The sequence below is a fragment of the Helobdella robusta genome (assembly GCF_000326865.2).
Source record: "Helobdella robusta unplaced genomic scaffold HELROscaffold_15, whole genome shotgun sequence".
NCBI lineage: Eukaryota > Metazoa > Annelida > Clitellata > Rhynchobdellida > Glossiphoniidae > Helobdella > Helobdella robusta.
Window position 1 is genome coordinate 2,397,557 of NW_008703839.1, and position 25,473 is coordinate 2,423,029.

A 25,473-nucleotide genomic window follows, 5' to 3' on the forward strand; every position below is an offset into this window, starting at 1 on the left:
TATTAAAACAACTATATCTATTTTCTATTCAAGACAGCTTACAACTTGTTTTAGTTAACATTGGATATATGACTTTTTATTAATAAGTGAATTATAAGGTACATTTTTTTATTGTAAATATTTATATTTTAATGAGTTCTTGTTCGCATGATCTTTGTTCAAAAGTCTTTTGTTGACATTTATACTAACAGTCTGTTGTACTAATGGATGTTCTCGATTTTATTGGAATGATTCCACAAAATTTGACTTTTTATCTTTTGTCGAACTCTCTCGTTGTACATCGCTGTTAAATGTCTAAAAACAATCAAGATTTCACTTTGTCCTTGCTAAAAACAATCGCTTCTGTTCCCATTAATAAAAAATCCCAATCAAACATTCACAGGATTATTGAAACAGCAGAAAAGAAAATTGGATTGAGAGCTGAACGGACCAAACATCTCCTGAAAAACTTGGCTAGCCGAAGGCTTATAAAAGAAGTAAGTTTTCATATGTGTTGCAAATATCCATGTGCAGTTGTTAAAGATTTTCTTTTCGATTTTTATAATAAGTTCATTCCATCTCCATCAGCTTTCTGTTGGGTTTACCTTTCAACAGTTTTAAGTTTTAACACAACCACATTCTGATTTTATTTTTGAAACAGACTTAGCTTAGCTTAGTCTGAGTGGGCATCTTTCTGATTAGCTCATCTCATTTAATTTGCAAAGAAGAGGTTCTAATTACATATAATACATTTATCTAACTAAACTCTAAACTTAAGAGTCTAACAAATGTTCTAAACCTAACCCTGACACTAACCGGCTCACAATTAATACTAAATTATAACCCTGACACTAACCAGCTCACAATTAATACTAAATTATAAACATAAAATTTACTATACTTTTTATTTTTCTGAAATAGTTTAAGATTCACTAGTTTTTTACAAGCGGTAATAAAAGTAACAAGTAAGATATTAAATGATATTGGTCTCATGGAAGACATGTCATATAGATAAAAAATCTATCTATACATTGATTTAAGAATTTCTATTTACTTCAACCCACTAGCTTAGCGTCTAGCCTTGCTTAACACAAGGGCAAGACAGCCAGCATCAGGTCAGCAATGTCTTTAGCAAAACTGGAGATCAGTCCTTGGTTCTTCCAGCAATATTCATTTTTAGTTATCATCGTTTAATTAAAGAGACACATAAGCAAGCTCCTACAATGATACAACTAATAGTTAAACTAATGTTGGTTGATACTTTGTAGAATGCAAATGGTAGTAACATATTTAAATATTTTAAAATTTGTTACTTGTGTATTCATTTGAAGTAGTTTTTAAAAATGAGAAAATCATGGTAAATTAACGTCACATGCCCTGTTGAGTAATTTTTGTTTTTGTAATTGTTTGAATTTTTAATTAATAATACATTGAATTACATTTACAGATTGAAATATAGTACTGTGAACTTTCACCTAGGTGCATTAGGCATTAATATAATCTATTTTTAATTCTGTCTGATCTATATTTTATTTATGCTTAGTTCAGGTTATGTAAAGTGCCATTGCTAAATTCTTATGCCTAATTCAATGCTCAACAAATACTTGCTGAAATTATTAATTATTGACACAGAAGTAACATTTACACTATGTGTCATGTTAAAATTAAACTGATGTAATTTAAATTTTGTCATTTTTGAATTTTAAAATTGTATTTTGAGAATACGGCTTCATTTATGACTTGGCTATCAGTAATTACTTCAACCATTATTTCTATTGTGGGAGGAGCTTATATGTCTCTAAACTCATAAATACAAATGAATATACCTGAAAAAACCCAGGATTGATTTGGTTTTGCCAAGTTTTTCTTTCTTGACTACCTTTCTATGGTTATTATGTATGGATTTATAAATACGTTTTTGTATTAGCCTGATTAGAAATTGAAACTCAAAAACCAGGTCAAGTACTAGCTAATTTTTTTAAAGTACACATGGAGTAGCTAAATCACGCAAATATAATTACTACTTATAATACAAAATGTTGACTGTAAATCGATATTTACTTGAAATATTGTTTAAAAAATAAAATTTATTTATTTATATATTTGATACTCTTTGAAGTCCTTTTACATTTTTCGTCTACTAATAATCTTTCACAAATTTTCTCTTATATTAATTTTAATTCTCATAGTTTCTTCAAAATTGAAGCATTTTTATAAAATCCAGACATTTTTTTAGTTTGGAGAACTTTTTCCAGCAGCTTGGACAATTTGTGGGACTGTCCTAGAAAAACATGGACATCTGGTCAACTTATTTTATATGTATATATATATATTGAGCTGTGCAATGGTGTAATGGCTAAGGTGCTTGACATTGTTGATCTAGGGACCTGGTTTAAATGCATATAGATCCCCACCAATCACATGCAAAAGCGTATTATGTGTTGATTTATGTGTATGCACTGAGTGTTTGTTGTTATAATAATAATATTGTGCTTCAGTTGCTTGCCATGGTGCTTTATAAATGACATTATTATTGTATTATATCATATTATATAAATGGTTTTTGTTTTTCAGGTAAAACACAAGGGAGAGATTAGCTATAGAGTTCTTAAAACCAATTTGAATAAATATTTAAATTCGGTTGGCTCAACGATGAACGATGTGGAAGATGTACTGGAAGCAGGAGTCAGTGATGAGGAACTGCCTGCTAACAATGATGGTGCAGTGGCCAATGAGGCTGCGGATCACAATGAGGAGGGGGAAAAGAGGATAAAACGTACCACTCGCAGAAAAGTCCTGAAGGCCGTTCGGAGTCTCTGGAAATTATTAAACAAGAAGCAGGCCGTCGTCATTGTGAAGCCGAGGTCGAGAGGCAGACCACCTAAGGTTAGATCAATGTCACAAATTGTTTACGTTTTTTCTTATTATTTTAGTTCATTTTTAAATTAATGATGGATTGTAAAGTTGTAGAGTTGTGAAGCACAAATTATAATGTAATGCATTTGAATAAAAGTTTATTGAATTAAAATAGACTTGAGACCATTGAAGCAATTTTTATTAATCATTTATTCGCTACTTATTAGGTTTTCATTATCACTCTTCATTCCATCATGAGTTGTTTTCACACACATCTTACTGTATATATTCTGTTAGCTTCAACTTTATGCTTAATTAAAGTAACCAAAATAGCTTTGCATATTGAAATTGCCTTGCCAGGTAATGAGGTGATTTGATCAATGTATGAAATATTAACTTCCAAAGTGGTTGAAATATCATACCATTAGCAACATTTATACACAACTTAATTTTCCAAACCTTTCAAGTAGCATTAACATAGGAATTGTAAAATGAAAAATTCATTTCAGTAACAATAACTAATAAATATTTTTTAGTTGTGTTACTAATGTATGTCTGTGTTGGAGTAATTTGAAGCAAAAGGTTAGACCTCTTTTTATTCATGACTCGTAGTTTACCTTCCTGTAGCAGTAAGATTATCAATAAGTATTACTCTATACTATGAGTTGACTTTCTGAAAAATTAAAAATTAAAGATCGGCATTGGGCATAAAATACAAGCTGATTTTTTACATCCTAAACAAAAATTGTCAATATTATTATTGTGTAGGTTCTCCAGTTCCTTTAGAATTGAAAACAAATGCTCATTGTTTTGTTAAATAGTTGAAAGGAGCCAGACACATCTTATGCCCTGAGTGAATTTTTCATTTAATCACATTTTGTACTATTGGATTTCGGTTATATAAATTTTTATTTTTATTGACTATTTCAACTTTTTTATTGTTTTGACTGCTTATAAAAAGCTTCAAAAATATTGCAAAACTAGAAAGTAATTCGAAACAGGTCTGAAATATTTTTGTTGAGATTGTTTCCCCTAGAGAAACAATCTCAACAAAAATCGACTTGAAACATGAATTAATCCTTTTAATATCCAGTACTTCTTGGGCTAGCGGTTCTTTGACAAAAATGGTGTCGTCTAATTTGGCGCAAAAAATTGATGGTAAAGAAAACAACGTTCTACCTCGGGGAATTGGGTCTCTGGATGCTAAACGAAGATTGATTGATTGTTTCTCTAGGAGAAAAAGCTGAACTAGCATTTGTTTTTTAGCCCTCTCTTCATTCTATATTTTTTTATATTCCGTCTGAGTGCTTTTTAAACATGGCGGTAATAAGAGTATTTTTTTTATCCTGCAGCTGTATTAGGAGTTAACTAACTGAATATAAATAATTATTACATTGATTCAATTGAGCTGATTTCTTCACAGCAGAAAAATGAGTACAACCTTGCAAAGACAAGTCAAGTTGGTAAGCAACTGGAGGAAGGTGTGAGCTTCAATCAAATACAAAGCTGGTTCCTGAGGAAGTGGCCTTGTCAAGTGAACGATGTGAAAGAGATTGAGATGGCGATCAATCTGGAAGTTGAAAGTGGACGACTCATTCTCCTGCCAAACAACAACTACATCCTCAAAAATTGGAACACAACACTAAAGGACAGCAACACAAACGGTGATGACGACGACGACGAGAATGGGGCCACGAATTGGGAGAGCATAATTGTTGAACCTGAAGGAAGAAATATCAGCGGCGTTGGAAACAGTTGTTTCATTGATAAAGATCAATTTAATGATGTCGAAGATGATGATGATGAGGGCAGTGGTGATTTGAAAATTGATGAAGGCAGCGAGAGTGAGAACAAGACAGAACATCATGCAAGCACCATCATCAATGTCATCATCAGTAAAGACGGCCAAAAAGGTAGCTCGTGTAACAAAGCTGACGATGCACAGAGCATTGATAACGCCGAGAGTCTCAGCAAGAAAAAAGCAAAGAAAGAGAAGGTTATTTCAAAATTATATTTCAATACTTGCTGAATGACAGGAATGAAATTATTATGAATTGAAAGACACTTTGAAATGTGAAATGTTTTATTTCTAGAGGATTGATGATTGCTTCATATATCTTTCACTATCATGAGTGACAGTTCAAAATTTATTTTCAATTACAGAGAAAGTCTAAATCATGCCATAAGCACTACCATCACGATCCCGATTTTGAATGCGAGCCGAGTCTTGTAAAGAAGTTCAAATTAGAAAGGGTGGATGATGTGAAGTTGCTGATGTCCTCAGCGTCACCTGGCAGCAACAGCAGTGACAAAAACAACACCGGCGCTCGCAGCAGCAAGTTGCTAGGCAAGATCTGTCAAACGTGTGAGCTGATGGCTGACTGCAACCTGCAAGGCGAAGAAGAAGTAATGCTCACATGCAAAATGTGTCAAGTCAGCTGTGAGTTTGTTTTACATTGTTTTACATTCTGTTGTTTCTCACTAGTACAATAGACTGTTTATAATTCTTATAGAATGACCAAAATTTTTTCTTAAAAATGAATTATTTGTGGATATGTTGGAGGGCATTGTATAATAGGATGAAATAGTTTATGTGAAAAATAGGGACTGGTTAAAAATTCTCTTTAAAGTAGGGTTCCCAACCTGTGAGGCCAGCTTCTTTTGGGGCGGGCAAGTCAACCATTTTATTTAGAAATTTTTTACTAATAAAAACTCATTTTATTGAAAACTGTAGAACTGTGGATGCGACAAGTGCAAGGTTAGTTTTAATCACAAAAAGTTAAAATTATAGAAAATAATCCAATAAACAAAAGATGGTCATCAATTTAATTTGGGCTTTCAGAGGCTGGGTTTTGTTTATTTAGTAAGAGACCAGCACCAAAAAAATCAAGAAACCTTGCTTTAAGGGAAAATAATGTCTAAGCTTGAATAAAAAATATGTTGGTTGTTTTGGTGAAAAGCTATGGCTGTCGATGTGACTTGTTTAGGATGTCTTTGCCATGTTCAAGTAACAATTGGCCTCACTCCAAGGCTCATGTACAGAGTGTACTTCTTAAATGTTTGAATAGCTGAACAATTTTAATTTGCAGTTGATCGTTAATAACATCATAAAATAGATTTTAATAATAATAATTATAATAATAATAATAACAAACATTACCGCTATCATTAATATAATCAATTTATTGCACTAGACCATCCTTCCTGCTTGTCCTATTCAAAAAAGCTTGCCAAGAGAGCCTTGCAGTTTCCATGGGAGTGTGCCACGTGTAAGACCTGCTATGTGTGTGGCGATACTGAAGAGGTTACTCACTCACTCACTCACTCACTCACTCACTCACTCACTCACTCACTCACTCACTCACTCACTCACTCACTCACTCACTCACTCACTCGCTCGCTCGCTCGCTCGCTCACTCGCTCATTTACTCACTCACTCTCACTTTTTATTATGCTGATGATTACAATGATGATGATGACGACGACGATGATGATGACGATGGCGTCTATAATGATGAAAGCGATTAATACAGTCATGATGTTAGCAGTGATCAGGATGATGGTTAAAAGAAATGATGCCAAACGTGAATGACAAATATAATATTGAAGATTAATTGTATATAGTAAGGGCGACGTTTATGGATAATGGTGAGTAAGAAATGATGATGATTTAACATGTCGATGATGATGAGTAAAATGGTATGAAGAGAAGAATTGTTGACAGCTACTAATAAACAAATAATTGAATTTTTTAAATTAAATGAGCTTTTACTACTGGCTTTTAATCATGATGATAATGATTAATTAATTGAAACTTTTGTTCTGAAACTAATCTGCAATTACTTTGGATCTGTCATTTTTCACTAGAGCATTTATTTAAAGTTAATAAAATTTTTATTTCATGATTGAATTGTTTATTTTTCAGTTGATTAAAATTTGATGACAAGGAAATCTCAACTTTTTGACAAATATTGATGCACGATGGAGATGATTGTAAATGATTAGGATGATATTTGGTATAAATGATGATGATATAAATGTTAGCTATAAACGTTAATGATGACTATAAGTGAATGCTAACGATGACTTGATTAGAAACGCTATTGACGATTGAATGTTATGATGATTTTAAATGTCAAATGTTATGATGATAATGATGATGACGGTGACGACAACAGGCGAGGATGCTGATCTGTGATTCGTGCGACCGAGGTGTTCACATGCAGTGTCACGATCCACCCGTCTCCGTCAAGCTCGACAATCTATCTGCTGGTTAGTAACGTGCATCTTTTTATATACCTACCTATTTGCCTATCTGCCTGCATGCCTGCCTATCTACCTACCTACTTCTTACTAGGAATGCGACTGTTTTGAACCCGGATTTGGATTCAAATACAGGGATTCGGATTGAGGATCCACCATTTTACGGATCTAAAATCAACCTGAAGAACGAAAAAAAAATGTCGATCGGGGAAAAAGTGAATCAAAATATCAACAACGATTATGTAATAAACACCCATAGATATACAAACTCTAATTTATTTCAACCAGAACTAACCGAAGTAAAATTTAAAAGAATTTTTTCAGATCTGGCCACCCAGATTTTTATGCCTACTTTCTTATCTAATTGTCCATCTATCTACCTACCCACCTATCTTTTTTTTTGCACATTTTAAATATTCGTTTTAATTTTGACCATATACGCTCCATATATTGTTAGATTTTTCAATGAATTTCTGAGCTATTTATTTATTTGAAAATAAAAAATTATTTTTAAACTAGCCTTGAACATTTTTATGAAATTTATTTATTTTGATGGCTGTCCTAATCTTTATGAATATTTTAATCTCTACTTTGTTACAATTTTCTACTTTTTAATAGATCTGTATGTCTTTATATATATATATATATATATATATATATATATAAGTAAAATCTAATGTGAACCATCAAAAACAACAGTTGATTGGATGTGCTCATTATGTGAAAATGAAAACAACAACAACAACGAAAATAAAAACAACAACAGAAAAAACATTAACAACAACAATAAAACTGTCAACAAAAGCTACATTGTCAGCCCGAAAACAACAACTGCAACAGCAGCAGTGACAGCAGCTGCCACCATCAGTAGCAGCAACAGCAGTAGCTGCAACAGCGGCACTAGCATCAACAGTGTTAGCATCATCAACAACAAACAACAAATTATTTCAGCTGCAGCAGTCAAACATATTAATAGAGATATCCACAGCAATTCATACAACGGTAGCTGTGTTATCAATGCTAACAATAATCAAAGTAGTAGTAAAATTCTAGCGACAACAAACAACAACAAAACTATCATCACTGAGAAGAACAAAATAGTTAACGATCACAATAATGTAATTGATGATAATGCTATTCTGGAGGAAGACCTAGACCCTGCTACTGATAACAACATCTACATTAACAATCACAATAACAACAACAGTAATAATAAAAATAATAACATTAACAATAATAACAACAACACTAATAATATTATGACGAGTTTTAGCCATAATGTTAGCAGCAAAGACAGTAGTGTTTCAATCAGAAGAGACAACAACAACAATAACACAGATGGATATGCTGATAAAAGTAATATTAACAATAATGAAAGTAATAATACAATTAATAATAACAGCGTCATCATTAATGTTGATAATGATAATGATGGTGATAATTTTTATCCTGATAATGATGATGGCACTGTCATAGTTAAAAAAGAGAATGCAGTGGATGAATCAGGTTTGCATCAGCATTTTTTTGTTTGTTTGTCTGTCTATCTGTCTGTCTGTTTGTTGGTTTGTTTGTTTGTCTGTCTGTCTATTTGTTGATTTGTTTATATGTCTGTCTGTCTGTCTGTCTATCTGTCCGTTTGTTGGTTTGTTTATTTGTCTGTTTTATTTTATCTGTTTCTTTGTTTGTTTCTATTTTATAAAATATAATCAAGATTGATTTCTAGTTGGCAGTTTGTTACATTATAATGATTATTATTATATGTCGAGTTTGCATCCTTATGAATGCTTTAAACTTTTCATGCCACAAAGACTGAACCTTCAATACCACACAACATACATACACATTAGGCGCAAGCACTGCATCATACTCGCATGATGTACCACGGTAATTATTCTAACCAATTTTATTTTCCAAGCTTGTTTGAGTGCAGTTGAATTTTAGAAACTGCGCTATATAAATATGATTGATTGATTGATTGATTGATTGATTGATTGATTGATTGATTGATTGATTGATTGATTGATTGATTGAATCTGTACTGGACATGAAATTAATTTACATCTTACTACATCTTGAGGCCACCTACACTTGATCCGGTTCATGTTCATACAGGTGGTTGGCGCGGGCTATAAGCTCCGGCCTAGGCGAGTTCTGATTTTTCTAAAGTTTGGCCTGAACAGAGCAGTAGGTGTGTGCATGCATCTGCAAACTACTGACGAACTGCAGTCAAACTGCACAGTTTTAAACAAATTTTATCAATCCATCCTGTTGCTAGCTAAGCTGTTGACTGTGTAACAAAGCACATTTTTAAAAATTTTTTTCTCAATTATTCTTTCTAATGTTATATAATGTGAATGGATGCGATGTGAATACAAATTGAGGTTTTACAAAAAATTGTTCCATCTGGTTTCATTGATTTCTCGAGTTTGTTTCTTATAATGACCAACTCGCGTTTTGACTCGTAAAATGATAAATAAAATAATAATAATTCATTTAACGAAATACAAGACTGAATGAAAAACTGAACATAAGTCTGCGATGTGTGTATGCAAAAATTATATTCCCCAAGTTAGGTTAATTGAATATATTTCAAGGAATGACTTGACTTTCAATCTGGTGAATCACTCGGTATTTTATTTATTGTTCTTTTAAGAATACTTGCTTACCATTAGTAGTACCTTATCACAGATGCTACTCATGTTCTTTAAAATAATAAATGAAATATTTTTACTTTTTTTGTATGGTTTTTTAATTTCGCTAACAATAATATCAATATCGTTGGACTTTGTGGGATCACCTCATTAGTTTCAACTTTTTTGTTCTGTCTGATTTTTTTAAAATTTGGTAACAGTGGAGTTTAGTTCCACAGATCAGATGATAGTCGACCTACTGCTGTAGAGACTTGCTGACATGTACCTGGAAGTTATAAGATGATGGATAGAGAGTTATAGTCTGGATTTTTTTTAAAGATTTGAAACGTGAGCTGTTTATAAATATCTGAAAGTTGAATAATTCGTTTTGAAGGCTGAGGAAACATTTGATTTGATTTGACTGATACAAACAAATGGTGGTGGTCATTTCAAACTTTTAGAGGAGAAATAAATCTGATTTGTTAGAAGCTTGTTGCAAAACAATAAGTATATATTTATTTCTATTGTGTTGTTTCCGTCAATTTTTGCTATATGTTGAGCATTTATTGACCAATCACATTTACCCGGCAGGTGACACAGTTCTCCTTCCAACCCCATCGAGTTCTCCATCGCGAGTCGGAGATGGGGAGGACGAAGCAAGCAGCAGGAGATTGTTAGTCATTTTTTGTTTGTGCAACTCATAATGATTCATTTATAAAAATTTTATTGCATAATATTCTGATCACGTGTTAATATTATATTACCCTCATTCACTCCAGCCATCAGCAGTGCAGAAGTTCATCAATCGATATTCCAGTCTTTCCAAAAATTTTGTTCTCCGTTGGGAACCAGGCTCCAGATGCATCAAACTGGCTGGTAGAGGATGTCTACAACTACTTCATCAAGGCTGGATACCCGAAGCAGGCCGAGACCTTTAAAAATGAGGTGACCCATTTCTTTTCTTAATAATAATAATAATATTTTATTATTCAAGGGTGCGAACTGAACGTTCCTATGCCCTTAACAAGAGAAAAAAAAATATAATTAACCTACAGCACAGCTTATTATAACAAGTAAAATATGTACATACAATGAAAACCAATGAAAATATATATATGCTGGATGAATTCTGCACCTTGTTACATTGAGTTGGCTACACCATGATGATGATTATGATAATGATGATGATTATAGTGATGGAAGGGGATGCTGATGATGCTGATGAGGGATGTGATGATGGGGTAGATGATGGTGATAATGATAAACGTAGCTCATTTAAAAATAAATCTATTGTATGTGAATTGAATTTTTGGATTGATCAATGTTGAAAAGATTGGAATCTTAATTTTGCTTAAAAATAAAATGAGTATGTTAGACAAATTAGATACAAATTTCATCATAATTTTCTGACATAGATAGTTATCCTAAAATATGTGATAGCGCTACATGCAATAAATGAATCGAAATGATTTTGTTATGCAGGAAATTGACGGGAGAGCCTTGCTACTGCTGACCAGAGCAGACGTGTTGACGGGGATGGGGTTCAAGCTAGGGCCCGCCCTCAAGATCCACGCCCACATTCAGCGGCTCGTTGACGCCAGTTCATCATCCACGTCATCATCCACTTTTTAATCCGTTTTATTCATTCATTGGATTGAGTGATTGACTGCTTGATTATTATGATTAACAGCTTACTCCCTTGAGAGATGATTGAAATAATACCGTAACGAGGATTTGAATTTTAATTTATGATTTAAAAACTTCAATAACTTATTTATTATGTTGATAATTTTTGTAATGTTCAAATGTTATTTTATTTTATGTTGACTTGTTAATGAATTCCCCATATTTGATGCTAATATATGCATGTTAGTTTATTATTTCCAAATCCGGTATTGCCGGTATCATCATCTGCCTCATTTATTATGATACTATCACATACATTGTCCACCGCAAAAGTTAATTTTTATGTCATTAATCTCTAACAGTCATAGTATAATAATCATTTCCAGTAAAGATGTCTTTGGTACGATAATTACATCATCACCATCGTCACGCCATAGACCAGATGACCATTCATAGAAAGTACGTCATGTCAGTTAATGTAATTTTTTTCTTTGTATGGTTCTATGATGGACATGTTTTCGTTGCAGTAGTCGGCACTTACGCTGGTGTCTGTTTGTTACTCAACTTTCGTCTTTCCTTAATAGATTATTTAATAAATGCAGTATATTCAAGTTACCTGAATTTTGATCATGATTACTTTTTTTAAGCAAGCCTCTTCATTCAGCTGCTCATCTTCAAAATATTCTTACCTTGGTACATTGTCGCGCCAGTTAACTTCATGCTCCCTCCACCATCTCCAATGTTTCATTATTGAATAGTTAGTTGAATGCGTCGTCGTCAGTCACCATTTCATTCGCCCATCCTTCTTTACATACATCACAACGTCTTCACACCTTACTTATATTCCTCATTCATGTCTGTCTGAATGTTTGTATCTCTTTTTTATTCCATTTTGCCACTACGGGTGTACAATGTGAAATGTGAGCACAGATGATAATGATGATGATCATTATTTATTTATTTGTAAACTTTAACTTGTTTTGCAATTATGTGTGTGTGTGTGTGTGTGTGTGTGTGTGTGTGTGGTGTGTGTGTGTGTGTGTGTCAGTTCATTATTTTTCTCACATGTTCGTGTTCTTGCGTTTAAACCTGCGTTTGTTTCTGCATGAAATACGTACGTGTGTATGTTTGTACAGGCACGTACAGTACATGCACACAATTATTTTGACGCATTGACAGTACAGCTACTTAGCACGATTCTATCAGAGTGACATCTCTCTTTAGTTAGTTAGTTGGAAATTAAATGACTGATACTACTGTCGTCACGTGCAAGTTGTGTTTGTGTGTTGCCGGCGTTGGTTGTTGTCTCAGAAACCAAATGATGATTGGCGCGTGTCGTGTGCGGAAAGCATTTGTGACTGGGGCAAGCATTTTTTGTTTATTTGTGACAATGTCTCTTGTATCATTTTTTATGAGCTTGTCGCATTTTTTTATCTAATAATATTATTAATGTTGTTTGAATTTTATTAATATTTTATATTTATTCAAGAATATTTCATTCTTTATTTTTTGCTAAGTTTTTCGTTTATTTTTTGAATGTTTAATTAAATTAGTATTGAAAATACTATTATTTAATATTGATAACGTTCAATACTGTTAATATCAATAAAATATCAACAGATATAATTAATCACTAATAATATAGTTGTATGATTATTTGGTTGAAATATTTTCACCTGTGTAATATAAACAAAACTTGAATTCTTACGCCATTGAATTTTTCTTAATTTATGAACTAATCAAGATGAATTTATTTTAGAAGGATATTGCCAATTTAATTGATTTGTACCGTCCTGCTCTGTGTTTATTATCATCGTATAATTTCAAATAAATTGTCCTAATATATTGGGCATGATGTGATTGTATTTCAGTGGCTATCATTGCTCTTATAGTCTAACTCTTTTGTAACTAATGACACTGACGCTGGCTCGAAGTCGGTTAGATTATTATTGTCGTTATTTGCATGATTTTTTTTCAATTTCACGTGTTATCATTCTCAAAGTATTATACACCGAATGAATTTATAAATGAGTGGTCAGGTGAATTTAAAATTACTTGCTCTCGACGGATGACGTAGCTTTTTCTGCATGTTTTACATTTTATTCACTCCTTGCGTTATTTTATTTTGTTGCGAATTTGTTTGATTTTTATCACTTCAAATTGTTACCGCCATCTCGCTTCTGTTAACGCCTGTTCTGAAGTGACGTAATCGTCGAAAATATTTATTTACGAATGCGTCATCGCCTTTCTTTACTACACATTTGTATAATTTATTGCCTACGATATTATTATTAGTCATGTCATTTTACGAGGTACAATTGTTAATTAAATAAATGAAATTTGTTGATGTAAAATTAAAAGTTTGTTGTGGCTTGGACTTGTTTTGTTTGGTTTCTTTGATTGAATGGCTTGGTCACACAGTTGAACAGGCGGTATATTAAATGTTTAGTTGTTAAGTATTTTATTATAGACAGCACGTGTGCTATCATCTTGAACACCCAATATCAATTGCCAGCCTGTGCTCATTCAGTGTGTGGCAAAATTTGTGAAACCTTTTAGTAGTTGCTGTTGATCACAACTTATTATTCGTTCGTGTTGTTTTGTTTAGATTCGTTCGCTCTGGTATCACTTCTCTTACCGCCTCGTTTTCATTATTTTAAATTAAAAATAAATAAATTAATGTAGTTGCTACTTACCCAGTGGAATTGAAATATAGCCGCAAGGACTTGCATGTTTCTGAATGGGCTTCATTTTTATTTGTTATTATTAATTATTTATTTTCATTAAATCATTATTCCGCCTGTGAAGTAATTTTGTCTCGCAGTTCTTAATAGGAATAAAATGATGATGGATGACTATTATTGTGGAACTTGTCGCTGTTTTCCTCATGAGATGGTGATGACGATGCAAACGGTGATGATGATGGTGGTTACGATAATGACGACGATGTTGTGAATGGCGGTGATGATGATTATGATGGCGATTTGTGCTTTACAACACCTTCATTTTGTTGAACAGTGTTGATCAGTTCTTCTGGTGGTCGGTTGATTTTAGTTTATTTGACATCTGTACATAAATTGTTCATTAAATAAATTAAAACCAGACGAATTTCTAGGTGTGGAACATTCATAATAAAATTGTTCAAAGTGTATCATTAAATTTTTTTATTGTTTTTTGTTCGGCTTTATTTTAAAAATTTGAAATATTCGTTCATTATTGTTAAGTATCACCGAAAGCGATAAACATAGACAGCCAAAATTATCGCCGGTGCCGATATTAATTTTCAAAAGCTATAGTACCACCGTACCGATAACTTTTAGCAGTTCATTTTTAGACAAATTTAAAACATTTTAAAAAGTTCTTCAGGAACAAATAATAATGTTCATCGACATTACAAAAACAGGTGAATTAACGCTGCAATTGAAAAATGTACAACGTGCGCGCACTGTCTTCTTATATTGGCACAAAATAATAATCGAAAAGTGAATAAACTATGAAAAGCTTTATTTTCAACTTGATTGAAAAGTATCGGTATCGAATAAGGACAGCTCTTAAATGTATCGGCGTGTTACTTATATTAAGAAGTATCGGCGATACGGACATCAGAAGGTGTCGGCGATACTGTCGACGCGATACCGATACTTCGATATTATCCCCCAGCATCAACGTTCTCTAAATGATTTTGAAAGAAAATATTCTCATGCTAGGAATCTAATGTTTTAAAATTATTTTTCATTGAAACAAATTTTATTGCTAAACGGTCTGTCGTCATCGCATGTACTCCTTTTAGAGATGTAGTGTACTGAACCGTTGTTACCTAGTCACCTGACTAAGAAGAGCACGTGATTTCTGCTTCTAACATGCCTATTTTTTAGTTCATCTGTGTTAACGCATGGGGAGTGGTTATTGATTTAGACAAAAGAGTTTCTTTTATGTCGTAAGAGGCCTAATTTTCTTTATCATTTTTGAATTTTTTCTCTCGATAATTATATTAATAACCATTTAATTTAATTAATTAAAAAACAAAAAAGTAACTGAAAAATAGTGATTTTTTTTAATTTAACGTGATTTCAAAATGGTGTGCAAAAACATTAAATGTATAATCTGCATTTTTATGGCGTTTTAGCATTGACAGGCTATCTTACACCTTTGGTATTTGCTGTGAATCTTTTGAAAAGCGGAGCAGTTAGATGTTGTTGAAAATGTTTATTTCCTTAATGTACGGTATTAGGCTTACTATGTTTGCATTTTTAAAAGTTGAGTGAATATCTCCTAGAAATTGGCATTTTTCCTGCTTTCATTGTATGTTTGAGATTCTTTCGTTATAACTAAGCCCTTGAACTTGTAGGGTATGGTTCTTTCTCTCTACCTGGATTCTTGACTCTTGAACAGACTGATTTTACAATAGATGAACTTTATCAGAAAGAACACAGTGCTGACAATCACTTGTGTGTATTGCTGTGATCAATAACTCGTTTATTCAATCATTAAAATCGTTAGAATACAGCACAATAACTAATCGACAGGTAAATCACGGAATACAACTAATCGTCAATAATTAAGCTTCACTCATCAGACTAATTACATTGAGTTCTCTAGTGCTGCAGTGAGTTTCCAGCTATCACATCTTACTTCAGTGTGTAACCTCCTGAAGATCCCACTTCTAATACCAGTGTTGTAACCTCTTTGACCTCGTAACTACCAACACCGATGGTATAGCTTCAATACTCGCTTTACCTCCAACACCGAGTTGTAGCTTCTAACGATAGTCAAGAGTTCGTTTATCCGTAGATTCAAGATCTCCGATAGATGAACACAACTACTTTAAACGCAAACTAAGTTGAACGTTTATTAAATACCAGCAGTAATAGAAGTCATAAATTAATCCAAATAACTACGTAAATCACATTTACGACTTCTACGTCATCTGTTGTTCCGTCCTCTTCTTACATGTTCTCCTTCTCTTGTGTGTCTGTCCTGTCATCCTGAACCTTGCTTTGGCGTTGTTTATATAGCTATCAAACTGCTTGTAAATGAGTTACATGCCGTGTCACATGAGTTTACAACCATTTTAATTATTTACGTCTTCTAATTAATTTAAAAAGCACTTCAAGCAATTTCTAACTAAGAGTTCTTATCTCGACTTCACGTCTGTAACACTATTATTATGCGTTGGATTGTTAGTTTTGCAAAATATTTCTCACAAAGTGGAGGTTTTGCTTTGTTTAATATCCATGAATGGGTAATTTTGGAATGACCAATTTTTAATCTATTTATCATATTAAGGTTATTTCGACTTAGCTCATGGATCTATTTTTGATTTTGGGATTTATTTAATTCGGGCATTACTACTTTAGGAAAATTTGTTATCTTGTTTCATTCTTGTTGCCATTTTTCATATATGAGGTCGTTGTGATGTGGTACTGGAAGGATCGTGGGAGGATCCATGTGAGCCTGTGATGCTAATTGATCTACTCTTTCGTTATCTTCATCTTCAATTCCAATGTGGCTATGGATTCAAATTAAGATTTGATTATTTTTGTAACTTAGTATATCATGAATTTAATCTATAATACGTCTATAAAATCTATAATATGTTGAAAACTGTTGATTTGTATATGCAATGTCTTGATGAATTAATGAATTATTAGATTAGAATTTAAATATCTTTATGAAAAAGACTCAACGACGTATGATTGTTCATTAATAAATTAGATTACTAATTAAGATTTTAAAATTTGTATTGTTAAAATGATCAAGTTTGAATTTCAATTTTTAATAGAATAATCAACATAAAAAATGTGTGTTTTTTGAAATTACAAGTGTATTCAAGCATAAACGGAAATATATATTGTACATATGAGAAGAAAACTTAGTTGTATTGATATATTTCAATTTCACAGACATTGAATGGAGAATATACGCTAGATGGTTGTTGAATTGCCACAAACTGACCATACATAGGACGAGGGTACGTTCCTATGTGCTACTCTCTCTCTTTTCCTTCTCTCTCTCTTTCGGTCTCTCTTTCTGTCTCTCTCTTTCTGTTTCTCTCTCGGTCTTTCTGTTTTTCTCTCCCCCTCATCTCTCTCTCTTTCTCTCTCAGTCTCTCTCTTTCTGTTTCTCTCTCTGGGATCTATGTTTCTCTTTGTTTCTCTCTGTTTCTCTCTTTCTGTCTCAGTCTGTCTCTCTCTCACTGTCTCTCTCTTTATTTCTCTCTCTTAACAAGGGTCATTTTAAGAGGCCAGATAACGTTCCGCTCTACTACCACCAGTGTTCTTCAATCCCAGTCTCAAATAATATGTGAGCGGAAAAAACGTCGCCAATTTATTTCAGAGGCCTTTCCAACTTCGTTTTTGAGACTCATGCCACTTGGTTTTGCTGAACATATCTTCCAGGACCTAATAGTAATATTATTAACTCTTTCAATTAAATCTTAAAGGTATTAGCTTTGTACATGTATGCCTCTCGGTCCCAAACGATGGTCCACATATATTTTGTTTTCATTCTTCTTATGAGTTTAGTCTATTTTCATAGAAAGATTGCTGCAAAATGTGCAAATTTTAAAACAAAACGCATAATCTAAGAAGGATTTCCAAATTGCACATTTACATTTGATGTAATTATTATAATTGTAACTGATAAAAAATTCAACCAAGTTCAGCGGGCCAATTGGGGCCAATCGTGGGAAAGAGGGATAGATCAGGCTTGTTTTTCAGGTCCATGGTGATGTCGAATCAGTCACCATTATATGAGTGTCAAATTATTCTCAAACAAACTCAAACGTCGATAATAGTTAACGGTATAGATTTTAAAATGCGGCCATCATAATTTAATAAAAAAACTTGCCAAAATCTTTAATGAAGTCGCTAAAGGAAAATCCGTTTGAAACATGTGTACATGGAAAAATTTTTTATTCGTTGACTGAACGTTTTATGAATGTAAAGTTCAACTGTATGCATAACAAAAAGGTTCACCATGAATGATGCATGCCTGCCTAAATAAAACTTTGAGTGATTCGTTCGATCATTAAGATGTTTTTTGTAATAATACTTTTTCAGGTTAATTTTGTTAAAAGTTTGTGTTTGGTTACAAAAATGATTTATAACAATGTTACGTTTATATTTAGATTTCATATTTTTATTAATTAACATTCAAAATAAAAATTTACTACAAGTTTTATCAGAATTTATCACAGATTCAAAATTGTAAGCCAAATCACGTTAAACAAAATTTTAAATAAACAAAATTTGCACTTTCTTTCATAGAAAAGTTGAAAAATATATTTATATTAAAATTTGAAACACACCTCAAAGTGAAAGCAAATTATTATAAAAATTAACGATTAATGAAGAAAAAATGTCGGATCGTTTGGAAAGTGTACTGATTGATCTTAAAAGAATTGCAATTGCATGATGAAAAGTTGTCATGATACACTCATATGAAATATACTCTATAATTTAGCACTGTTTATAAATAATATATGTTCTTAATATCACGACGTTCGTGTTTGCGTGCTCCTACAATAGTAATAGAGTATATCACAGAACTATGAATATAAGAATATTGACTTGCAAATGGTTATAAAAGTTTTACGTATTTAGGTATTGATATATTTCGACTTCACAGACAGTGAATGGAGTATATACGCTCGATGACTGTTGAATGACCACAAACTGACCATTTATTGATGGAGTTGGGGGACGAGGGCACATGATGATGTATCTCTTACCGCTTCCAGTTTGATTAGGATACTGACCACACATCTGATAACTGACTATGGATGGTTGTGCTTTCCAAGTGGTGGCATCGAAGGTTGTGGAGATGCCGAGTTTGAAGAAACTCATCGTTGATCCTGTTTTCATTATCATTTGTAAATAATTCCTGTATGTGCTCTGATGAGATAATTTGTTAAAACACTTTTTTTTGTATGCAAATTATGTGTGATTCAGTTTTAGTTTTATATTTTGTAAACACGATTACAGATTTAATAACTTATTTTTACATAGTAAATGAATTAGAGAAATAAAAGTCTATTTCTTTTGAGATAACAAAAAATTGTTTATAATAAGATTCTTTGTCCCTAGTTTTGCAAAAATATTTCTATATAAGAATGATAGTGAATGATGAAAAATGTTTTCATAAGTTTGTTTGACACATTAAAACAACTGACTTACAATTTCTTTGCTTGTGGTTAGTGAAATCATTTCATAACTTAATTAGAACAAATTTTTTGCTCAATAGATAACCAGTGTACATTGTATATGACATAAAAAGTATGAAAAAATGATTGAACTTTGGCTATAGAATTTTTAATATTACGTGCCATGTAAACTTATTCAATTTATCACACAAAATTAATTAACTTTTTTATGCAAGATTTTTATGTTTCCATTTATTTTAAATAAAATTTGTTTTTTCACCGTATGTACTTTGACTGCTCTTGAGGACAGCATAAGCCAGTTGTATGTTGGAGCCAACGTCGATGACGAACCAGGCTGGATCGCCTGGAACAACAACAACATTACTCGTTCGAGTTCACATATAACACTTGTTAGATGTGATCAAATGTGTTGTAGTTTATAACGTTAAAAAATATTATTAACATTTTACTTTTTATCATTTTACTTTATTTTATTTTTGTAACTATGTCATTTTATGAAAAACAAGTTATTGAAATATCATCTAACCTGAGGGAGTGTTATTAGTGCAGGCACAGTTTAATAACCAAGAAGTTAAACTATCGAAGAGTCTCTCAAGATATTTACACTGTTCTAGAACGCTGGGTTCATTTACTGTCACTGTTTTGCTGCCTGTTACCTTCGATGTTGCTGACATGTTGTTCAGATGGTTAGATTCATGTATAGATGAATTGTTCGGTTGATGAATGGTGCTTGACCGATTAACTAAAACAGCCCACCATATGAGTCACACTCGAAAACATGTTTTAAAGAGTAAATAAAATTAATATATATGTATGTATATATATATATATATATATATATATATATATATATATATATATATATATATTTCATATTTTATGTAGGCTACAAGAAACGTGTTAGCTCTTATTTGAATTATTCATTTAAACAATGAAAATCCTAAAATTTACATCTAGGAATTGACCTATTGTATTTAAACTTATCGTTGACTGAAAACGTAATTACCCAAACAAAAATTTACATTATTTTTGAAGGTTCCTTGGATGAATGGAATAAATGTTAATGTGTGTGTGGCGTCAGAGGTTTGTTCCTGCCTCTAATAAAGTCTTACTATAAATATTTACGAAAAAATACTATAGGGCAATACATTCCTGGCTAATATTTCAACGACGAATTAACCAGAAAATGTTTAATCCGTGATAAAGTTATGATAAATAAATTTTGTAATAAGTTTTGGTGTACATTGTGTATATTGTTGATCATATTGAATACAAATAAGTTGTCATCAAAAATAAAAAAGTAATTTCAATACTAACGAGGAGCACTTGCACAGGACTTCTAAAATTGAAAAATTGAACTATGGTCAGTTGAACCATGTTTAAATTATTCAATTAAAGTTATTGGTTTTTTTTTGATTAATTTGCAAACAGTTTTGTCGATGTTCAATTCATTGCACTGTCATTTCATGTTTTAGTTAATTATTTATACGTGTTAATTGTAAACTGTTAACTGTTTATACGTGTATGAATAAAAATAGTTTACGTATGTATAAGTAAATAAAATTAATATAAAATCACTTCGTCAATAATTCTACAAATTAAAATTTTGTTTTTGAAGATTATATTTAACAAATATTTAAATGCTGTTATCAAAATTCAGACCTCGTAGTATAAGCATCCAGGTATGATTTGAAAAGCAACACTTCGGAAATCAAAGAGCCGGCAACTAGTTGACGACCCGGCAGTCACGAAATTGAATCCATGGCAGTCCACCTCCATACACTCCGATGCACACTCCAGGCAGCTGATGTTCCCCAGAGACGTTGACGAGTTGTGAACACTGCACATCATTTCAGTTGCAGACAAGGGCGCCACATAATTTATCGGGATGAAGTTGTAATCTGCCTTCGCCGAGAGGAAAAATAAAATCACAAGATGTAAAGCTTTCGTCATCAGCACGGCGCTCATGTTTCGAAATTAAGTTCGTGCGCAAACTTCTCGTCGTTTTTTGTATACCCAAACAATTTGCGTAAAATTGCTTCCAGCCTCTAAATTTGCTGCTATATCTGTGCTATATCTGAAAATATTAAAAAACTGATTAATTTACCTGACGAAAACAACTCATAAAATGACAGTTTTTTGCGTAGAGCGTTGTGGATTATTATTATTATTATTACTACTACTACTACTACTATTATTATCTTAACATTTATTTTAAAATTGATTTGAAAGAACTCTAAACTAAAGTGCGTTGATGCACTTATATTTAAATATATGTCGGTACAAGACTATTTATCATATAAGTATGTATTTCCATATAAATAATAGTGTATATATATATATATATATAATATACATATATATTATATATATGTATATAAATATATATATATATATAACAGTGTGCATGTAGGTTGGCTCATCATTCCATACGTCCCGAAAGACGTGCAGTCATTTTATGATCTTAGCACTTTAATTACTCTTTATGACGGTAAGATGGTTGTAATTAAAATTTTTTGAATGCATTTTGATGAAAGATGCAAAGATGCAAAAAGTTAACGAATCACACTAAAAACGCACCAGCCATTTTTATCATCATTTCAAGCAATTTTCTTATTTTTTAATCGTTTGTTCTGAATGAAAGAAAGTTTGATGAGAAAGAAATAAAAAGATACTTTTTGAGTTTGTAATTTTGTTCAAACCATACAACGCGCTTTAAGCAAATTATATATATACAACTTTCAAACTAACAAAAATTTTTATTGTAATCTTATATTTGCGAATGTATGTATTCACGTGAAATGGTCATGCCAGCTGCTCTTTCTTAAAATGTTTACATCTTACGTCAATAAAACTAAAAAAAACTTCGTTTAACTCATGCAGAACTGAAATAATTGTGAACTTCTGGAAATGCCAATTGTTTTATTGGCTACAAAATGGGTACCGAAGCTACTTCAATGTCATTATCAAAAACTTTGGTGATACGAACATATAATATTTGGAGTATTGTATATATCTTGCCTGCTTGCGTACTATTTAGATTTTGTAAAAATGAAATTTTTTTACTGCCCACTAGTTACGCTTACAATGCAAACTTTTCACTCAATAAATATTTTCACCAGGACGTTCCAGGTTATTGTCATGCTTTATCAATATTTCTGCGTGTGTGCGTGTGTGGGTGCGTGCGTGTGTAAATTTTATTCAATAAATATTTAATTAGTTTTTATTTGTTTAACTGCTTTTAATTTGTTAATCGTTTGTAAGTTGACATAATGAAAAACTCAATTGTTCGCGCACAAATTTCTATCGTGTCTCCGTTCGACTGGCGCTTTCAGTTGGTATACATGTATGTACTGTTTGTATCTGGATGTTTTGTTCGTTGAAATAAAAAATACAAATTTGTTGGGCTTTGATTTTTTTTCACAGACTTAACCGAAAAACAATTTTTTTTAAATTGAACAGTCTTTTCATCACCCCTCCATATAATTTTCAAATGCAACTGGCACCAAAGCCAGCATGTGACATCTTTTATTCTACAATGCCTCGTAGACGCGAGGTAACCTGCTTTATTTAGAAACAAAATGACATTCTTCTTTCAAACGTGGGATTTATTTTTAAAATTATAGCCGTTAATGGTAACAACATTTTTATTCTCCCCGATAAGACGATCATTCGTTTTCGTTCCAGAGAGAGAGAAAGAGAGAGAGAGAGAAAGAGGGAGAGAGAGAAAGAGAGAGAGAGAGAGAGAGAGAGAGAGAGAGGGAGAGAGAGAGGGAGAGAGAGAAAGAGAGAGAGAGAGTTGAGAGTTCCCAAAAACTTTTTGCTATTTTGAATCTGTATTCTATAGGGCGATAAAAAAGTAATTCATTTAAAAAGATGTTGATACATTCAAAATATGTTCCAATATTTTGGATGTCAGTTTACAAGCAATTTGAATTTAGATTTTAATTTTTGTTATTCATACTATTCTTTATTAGATACTTGTGTGCATCCGTAATTATACAAAAGGTCTCTATATGTATTTGAAAAAACACAAACACACACACACACACACACACAATTATATATAAATATATATAATAAACATACCAAACTTTAAATACAATACATAAAAACATAAAAATACAAACATTAAAAATACAAAAACATGAACATGAAACAACAATGAAAAATACATACATAATAATTTCTCTGCAGTACTATTTGATGGAATCCCTCGAGAAATGCATTTTATTCCATTCAAAGAAAGTAGCTGTTGTGCTTCGTGTGGCAATGTAATTAAACAAAAACATTAAATACTTTTTACTATGTTTAACTGGGTATGTTTTGTTTTTTTGATTGACTGTTTAGCTATGGAGACAGAATAATCATCAAGACAATACAACGCTGTTTCATTCTCCACACACAACGTATCCTATCGATTTATAACTGAGTCATTTGTCTTCTTATACACCTGTATGTATGTATGTATGTATGTGTGTTTGTGTTTATGTATGTGTGTTTGAGTTTTTGTATGTATGTATGTATGTATGTATGTATGTATGTATGTATGTATATATGTATGTATGTATGTATGTATGTATGTATGTATGTATGTATGTATGTATGTATGTATGTATGTATGTATGTATGTATGTATGTATGTATGTATGTATGTATGTATGTATGTATGTATGTATGTATGAGTGACACTGAACCGTCAAACATCAAGTAACAAATGGATTAACACTTTGATTTGTCGTTAATTGCACATGTCGGCATTCAGTTGGATATTTTCAAGCACACAGACACGCAGGAACCGCTGCAACAAGCACGAAATGTGGTTGGTTGCAAAAAACAGTTCCCTGCTGTCACCTGATCTGACACTGATCCTTTTGCCTATTTCCTTAAGAAATTTAAGGGTGTTGGGGTCCATCGGGCCGAGAACCTCGATGCATATTGGCAAGAATTCCATCGAGGGGAGGGCATTCCCATATTTTTTCATTTTCTCGTCCGCTGCCCTGGCCGCGGCCAAACCGCATTCTTTACTTGTCAGGTTTACGTATCGTTCGGCGAGGGTGCCAGGGACCGTAACATCCCACGCCAAACATCTGCCGGCTCTCCAAGGTATTAACGTGCATCCGTCCGGTCGCCTACCATCATGCGCAGAAATGCCGGATGGTTCCTTGAGAACCGGGATTGAAGCCTATATGTATGTGTATGTATGTATGTATGTATGTATGTATGTATGTATGTATGTATGTATGTATGTATGTATGTATGTAAGCATGCATGTATGTATGTATGTATGTATGCATGTATGCATGCATGTATGTATGTGCATATGTATGTATGTACGTATGTATGTATGTATGTATGCATGTATGTATGAATGTATGTATGTATGTATGTATTTTTTTTTATTTATTTATTTTTGAAGAATGACCAAAAAAGATAAACTTGTGGATAGGCCACCCTTAACTAAAATTTCTAACTATAGATGTAACAGAAATGTCATGAAATACATACACATAAACTCACGCTCACACATACTTACAAACACGCACCATACTACAATTCATATCACAATACTGTTATGCAGAACTGAAGAAACAGAATCAATGAAATGAAATGATCTGGAAACCAAACATACGCTCACTTACACACTCAAATAAATAGACACATAAACAAATATGGCCACACACCATACACATATAGGGCGTGGCCACATGTCTCAGGGAACAGCCGAGTGAATGGACATCTTACACATAGATATGTTCCCCTCCACATACACCCCCGCTGTACCCTGGTTAACGCTCCTAGAATACAATATTTATATACATTTATACACATATCTACACATGCATACACGCACACACACACACATAAACACGCACACTCACCCAAACACACACACGCACACTTACCCACACACACTCTCACGCAAGCACTCCCGCACACACTCAAACACACACA

General features: G+C 32.5%; 4 protein-coding genes across 4 annotated transcripts; 2 read left to right on the top strand and 2 right to left on the bottom strand.

The window, feature by feature from the left end:
• Positions 1-203: 203 nt before the first annotated feature.
• HELRODRAFT_190756 (hypothetical protein) lies at positions 204-4,599 on the top strand (the record flags this gene model as incomplete). Its single annotated transcript, XM_009015205.1, has 3 exons — positions 204-476; positions 2,554-2,865; positions 4,259-4,599. Coding segments are annotated over exons 1-3 (837 nt in total), but the record flags the coding sequence as incomplete, so codon positions are not given.
• Positions 4,600-8,035: 3,436 nt separating this feature from the next.
• Positions 8,036-11,591, top strand: HELRODRAFT_97993 (hypothetical protein). Its single transcript, XM_009015206.1, has 4 exons — positions 8,036-8,604; positions 10,320-10,401; positions 10,508-10,673; positions 11,211-11,591. Exons 1-4 carry the CDS (start codon positions 8,358-8,360, stop codon positions 11,358-11,360), a joined length of 645 nt encoding a protein of 214 aa, XP_009013454.1. The 5' UTR covers positions 8,036-8,357; the 3' UTR covers positions 11,361-11,591.
• Positions 11,592-18,525: 6,934 nt separating this feature from the next.
• Positions 18,526-21,740, bottom strand: HELRODRAFT_190758 (hypothetical protein). Its single transcript, XM_009015207.1, has 5 exons — positions 21,181-21,740; positions 20,836-20,857; positions 20,045-20,185; positions 19,785-19,861; positions 18,526-19,231 (listed from the first exon to the last, which is right to left on the bottom strand). The coding sequence occupies exons 1-5, from the start codon at positions 21,484-21,486 to the stop codon at positions 18,947-18,949; spliced, it is 831 nt and encodes a 276-aa protein (XP_009013455.1). The 5' UTR covers positions 21,487-21,740; the 3' UTR covers positions 18,526-18,946.
• Positions 21,741-22,620: 880 nt separating this feature from the next.
• On the bottom strand, positions 22,621-25,228 carry HELRODRAFT_169387 (hypothetical protein; the record flags this gene model as incomplete). Its single annotated transcript, XM_009015208.1, has 3 exons — positions 22,621-22,676; positions 24,373-24,650; positions 25,203-25,228. 3 exons carry the CDS (start codon positions 25,226-25,228, stop codon positions 22,621-22,623), a joined length of 360 nt encoding a protein of 119 aa, XP_009013456.1.
• Positions 25,229-25,473: the final 245 nt, after the last annotated feature.

Bases quoted from the DNA above. Each gene is read 5' to 3' on its own strand.
- HELRODRAFT_97993 (XM_009015206.1), top strand. From the start codon at position 8,358: ATGACGAGTTTTAGCCATAATGTTAGCAGCAAAGACAGTAGTGTTTCA. The intron at 10,402-10,507 runs GTTAGTCATTTT...CATTCACTCCAG, and splicing joins GAAGCAAGCAGCAGGAGATT to CCATCAGCAGTGCAGAAGTT. The intron at 10,674-11,210 runs GTGACCCATTTC...TTTGTTATGCAG, and splicing joins CCGAGACCTTTAAAAATGAG to GAAATTGACGGGAGAGCCTT.
- HELRODRAFT_190758 (XM_009015207.1), bottom strand. From the start codon at position 21,486: ATGAGCGCCGTGCTGATGACGAAAGCTTTACATCTTGTGATTTTATTT. The intron at 20,858-21,180 runs GTCTGAATTTTG...TTTCAATTTTAG, and splicing joins CTGGATGCTTATACTACGAG to AAGTCCTGTGCAAGTGCTCC. The intron at 20,186-20,835 runs GTTAGTATTGAA...ACAACATGTCAG, and splicing joins GTCCTGTGCAAGTGCTCCTC to CAACATCGAAGGTAACAGGC.